Source organism: Apium graveolens, chromosome 5 (assembly GCF_009905375.1).
Source record: "Apium graveolens cultivar Ventura chromosome 5, ASM990537v1, whole genome shotgun sequence".
Taxonomy (NCBI): Eukaryota; Viridiplantae; Streptophyta; class Magnoliopsida; order Apiales; family Apiaceae; genus Apium; species Apium graveolens.
The window spans coordinates 259,217,513-259,222,728 of record NC_133651.1 but is presented as its reverse complement, the minus strand read 5'-3'; the positions used below and the strand labels follow the sequence as shown (position 1 = coordinate 259,222,728).

Here is a 5,216-nt window from a genome sequence, read left to right as displayed (position 1 = left end):
TTCAGATGGAACGAAGGTAACTGAGTTCCATTCGTTAGTCCACTCCTGTCCTCGAGGAGTTTCACTCCAAGGTACGGTGCGTCTCCTCGTACAAACTTCTTGACTAGTTCAGATTTAGAAACAGTTTATGGAGGTGCATGTCCTGAAGGACCAGCTTCATCAGCATCTGCATTTGAAGCAGCATCATCAGTATCATCAGCATTTGCAGCATCAGAACTTACAGAATCAGCATCTTCTGATAAAACAACAGTATGAGAAGCAATCGAGGCTTCAGCATCATCCTCTAAATGCTGATCTGTTTCCAAGTTCTGATCAACATCCATATCCTGATGCTCACCTATATTCTGATCATCAACATCTAGATGCAGAGAAGGTGTAGTAGACAATTCTGGAGTTTGAGTAGCATAAGTAACAGGTGTTGTTGATGGATTAATAGCTGTTGGAGCTTCTAAGTAGAGAACATCAGGCACAACCAGGTTTTGAATATCAATTTCAGCACTTATGCCTGGGTTTACAGGAGATACAGTTTCATGTACATGAGACACATATGGTGTGTTTTCCTTATCTATAGTAGCTTCCTGAGGTGGGGACAATGAAGAAGGAGATGCAGTAGCTTCAGCAAATTCTGGTTCTTTTGAGATGAGAGATTCCTGATCTCCTTCCTTAGCTGCTGCTTCCTCATCATCTGAAGCTGGCCTTTTAGCTCTCTGTTTCTTGTATCTCTTTGAAGGTGGGGATTCCTTGGGAGGTTCAACAGAAGTCATTCTTCTAAGCCTTTTGAGAAGCTTAGATCCCCCAATTCCAGAATCCTTCTGAGAAGGAACCTTCTCAGCTTCTGTAACAACAGGTTCTGATGCGGAAACCTGTTTCTCACTATCAGACTCATCTTTCAGAACAATCCTCCTTCTCTTCTGTGGTGTTTGAGGAACAGTCTTTGTCCTCTTGGGTTTGGAAGATGAAGGCTTCACAGTAGGTGCTGAGGATGAAGGTTGAGCTGTCTGTGAAGGTGTGAGATATGATTTGAGAAATGTTCTTAGGGAGGGTTGAGGTATAGATGTATGAGTGGTATGTTCTGATGGTTGTTGTGGTGTTTGTGATGTGGTGGTGGATTGTACATCAGGATAAACAGATCTATAGGTTTCAGGATCAGCATTTACCAAGATCTGTTTTACAGACTGAGGAATCTGTAAAGGTCTAACCACCGTTTTCTTAAGGTCAGCATTTACCAAGTCATTAAAGGCTCGTTTTGCAAGTTTAAAAGGTGGATATAAGTCAGTAGTAGGTTGGGGTTCATCAGCACAACAAAAGTTATATATAAGCTGACAGAATCTAGCAAAGTAGACAACATTCCTATCCTCTGTCATCCTATCCCCAATAAAACCTATCACACCACTTGCAAAATCAAAATGAGTTTGGTTAATAATAGCATACCCGATGTGCTGACTCATTATTGGAATGGCATCAAAGTTGGAACACTTATTCCCGAAGGCTTTAGTGATGCAGTCGAAGAAGAAGCTCCATTCCTTTCTGATATGTGCCCGTTTCAACTGTCCAAGCTTAGCCAAACTCCTTTCATACCCCAAACTGTCCATTAACTCTTGTAGAGCTGATTCCTCCGGTGTTGAAAAAATACAGCCTTCTGGTAAATGGAAGGCCTTGCAAATTATACCAGGAGTTACCACATGTTCAGAATCATCCACTTCAAAAACAATACTGGGAGTACCAGTTGCACCACCATTATCAAAGTGCCCAGTCCGCCAAAACGTCAGAACTTGTTGGCTTGAAAAGACTGAAGGCTGGGTCAATGCATACCCAATTTCACTGTATGCAAGAAGATCTTGCACAAAATGCAACTCAGACGGAGCTTTAACATGATTGAAAATTGCAGCATAGTTATTTGGAACGAACTTAGCTCCATCAATGATCAAATCCTTAGGTGCCATGAGAAAAATTGAAAATTGAGAGTGCCTGTAAGGTGTTTGATAAAATGTCTGTATGAAAAACATCTTCAGGAGATGAGAGATAGGAAAAGTGAAGAAAGAGAGATAAAGTGTAAAAGTAAATAAAAGATTGTATAATCTTCTCTCTCTCTTACTTATACATGGTTAAAAAAAATATAACCGTTGGACACCTGTCAGACATGCAGCAATAATGAATAGTTAATGGGCACGGGAAAACAGTAATCATTACCTATCACATGCAGTTTTTCAAGGAAAAACCGTTCCACTTACCCAGTAATCCCATTAATTGAGGTAAGTCAGTTTTAATTCAAAATTTAAACTGTTCCCACTTATTCAATTATTTTCACTGCAAAACCAATATTCTGAAAACAAATTTCGAGTGGGAGAATGACCAAAATAAATCAAGTAAACAAGTACTGATATTTTAAAATCAGAACTTAATTTAAATCAATGATTAAAATGATCATCAGAACATGGATATATCAGGATTTAACAGTGCAGTTAAATTGCAAACATCTCAGAGACAGAATCTTGCAAAAATAAGAAATTCCATTAATATATTAAGAGAATACATTCATGAAATTGAAATTACATCAGAGTATTACAAGACTGTCCTAAGCTTCTATACCTAATATCAACAGCTTTTGTCCTTGGCTAAGAAGCCGGACAAAGCTGACGATGAAGAAAAACAGGAAGAAGAAAATAAATTATTTCTTCTTTCGACTCTCTACAAAAAGAATAGCGAGTCGAATGATCCGCTCTTGTTGGCGGAGAGCTTCCAGCCGTTCTTCCTCCAATCGCTCCAGATGGCGATGGTAATCCATGTAAAAGAACAGGAGGTGTGTGAGAACCTCCCGGGGAACCGAGTCCCATATCTCATCAGGAATGATCAGGAATGACAGTTACGTGTCATTAGGGCTGAGCATCGGGCGGTTTGGCCGGTTTCGGAGTGCCAAACCAAACCAAACCGAAAATCACGGTTTCCTTCACCATGAAACCGTAACCGAACCGAAAGTTAGAAAAACCAAACCAAACCAAACCGATTACTAACGGTTTGGTTCGGTCGGTTTCGGTTTAATACCCAAATTTTAATAATTTTTTATTGAAATATTTTCTAGTTAAATTCTAATTAATTTTATATGTACTAGAAGTCTGGAATATATTTTTGCATATGCTAGCAGATTACCATTCATCATCACACATACATGTATAAATAAAGTAAATAACTTTTATAACTAAAATCCATTGCATTGTTTAATAAGCAGCAAATGATCCATAATCCAGAGAGCAAAATAGAATACAATTTGAAAGCATAGTCTGGCTAATAAAACAAAATCATTATAATCATTTCTAAGGTTCCAGTAACTTTAAGCCATCAACTGCAAGCCTACAAGGAAGAAAGAAAATAAAAAAATTAGTGCATAAGCTTACAACCCAAACATTAAGAATAAATATGATCAATCCTAATGACTCACTAAAACAGGGACCAAAAATGTGGACAATGGCCTAACAAAAGAGAAGACAGTGATGCTTGCATGCTAGTAAACAAAGATGCCCAGGCCTGTTTTAAAAGGGAGAGTTATATAATATTAGTATTGCAATTATGCTCCTGGAAGCTGGAATGTTAGAACTTATATATTAAGAAAAAAGAACCTGACCTCAATTTTCATCAGACACCATCAAAGCTCCATCCAATTCTAAAAAAGAAACAAAAAAATTATACATTTTAAAGAAAATAGAAAGCAGACAAAATAAGAAAACTATTAAATATATAATTTTATACCAGAAGCAATTTCTTCATACTTTTCCAACTCTAGTAGCTTCTCACGTAACTGAATTGGTTCCGAAGGACTTTTCAACCAATTCTGAGCGCAAATTAAACTTTCAACTGTCTTTGGGAGTAAACTACTTCTGAATTGGTCAAGGACTCTGCCCCCAGTAGAAAATGCAGATTCGGAAGACACGGTTGACACAGGGACGGCTAGCAATTCTCGTGCCATCTTTGAAACAATTGGATATCTAGGAGCATTGCATTTCCACCATGATAGTATATCAAAATCTTTAGCTGGCGGCTCAACTTTTTCTGATAAATAAATTTCCAACTCACTCTTAACATCAAAATCCTCAGCCATCATATCCATTTCCCATTCTTTGTCCCTTTTTTCATCCAAAATGGCGTACATGGATCTTTCACTAGACACATCTTTCTCAGCCCTTGAGTCCTCAACCTTCTGATGATGCTGATTAGAAACAGAGGACTCGTAAAACTTATAAATTTTTTCCATTGCTTCCTCAACCTTATCAGTGATAGTACCAGCTTTCACCATATCATTGTCACACAACCGTTTTATATTCCACCGAACATATTTCATCTTATATCTCGGATCCAAAGCCACACAAACAAATAACAAATAATTAAAATCTGCATATTCTCCCCAATATTTATCGTACTTTACTTTCATCTTTCGAGCCATATTCTTTAAAGCCTCATCATTACTTCCATTCATCATCCATTTCAACATATCATGCACTTGTAACATTTCACGGAAAAAGGAATTAGATGAGACATGCAGGGAGCTCGAAAATTTCAAAGTGCAATCATAAAATAGTTTTAAAAACTCTACAAAAACTCTGGCACAAGTCCAATCTGCCTTAGTAGGCGGCCCTCTAATTTTTTTTATCAAAATAACTCTTATATGCTTTATCTTCTTCCAATAATCTGTCAAATGCTAATTCATAATCAACCGCACTCTCTAACATTAGATAAATCGTATTCCACCTTGTATCTACATCTATTGATGGCATGGCTTTGGATTTAATCTTTTCTATCTCCGCACATTTTTTAAATGCATCAAACCGGGCAGCTGATGAGCGAATGAATTTGACAGCATTTCTAATTGCCTCAATTGATGCATTTTCTTCACTTAGTCCATCTTTTACAACCAAATTCAGAACATGGGCAGAACATCTAACATGTAGAAACTCATTGTCTGCAATGCAAGAACTCCATTTTCCTGTTTTGTCTTTCAAGTATTTAAGAAGTGCATCATTTGCACTAGCATTATCAGCCGTCAAGGTTAGTATATTATCAATCCCCCACTCTAGCATACACTTTTCAATCTCTTTCCCAAGCATCTTTCCTTTGTGACTTACTACGTGACGAAAGTTTAAAATTTTCTTTTGAAGCACCCAATTATCATCTATCCAATGAGAAGTTAAGCACATGTAATTAATTTTCTGATTCGAGCTCCAACA

General features: G+C 37.4%; 1 protein-coding gene across 1 annotated transcript; it reads right to left on the bottom strand.

Moving 5' to 3' along the window:
* Positions 1–3,724: 3,724 nt before the first annotated feature.
* On the bottom strand, positions 3,725–4,501 carry LOC141660894 (zinc finger BED domain-containing protein RICESLEEPER 1-like). The gene has a single exon (XM_074467875.1). The coding sequence runs from the start codon at positions 4,499–4,501 to the stop codon at positions 3,725–3,727; it is 777 nt and encodes a 258-aa protein (XP_074323976.1).
* Positions 4,502–5,216: the final 715 nt, after the last annotated feature.

Excerpts from the sequence above, each read along its gene's own strand:
- LOC141660894 (XM_074467875.1), bottom strand. The coding sequence starts at position 4,501 with ATGTTACAAGTGCATGATATGTTGAAATGGATGATGAATGGAAGTAAT.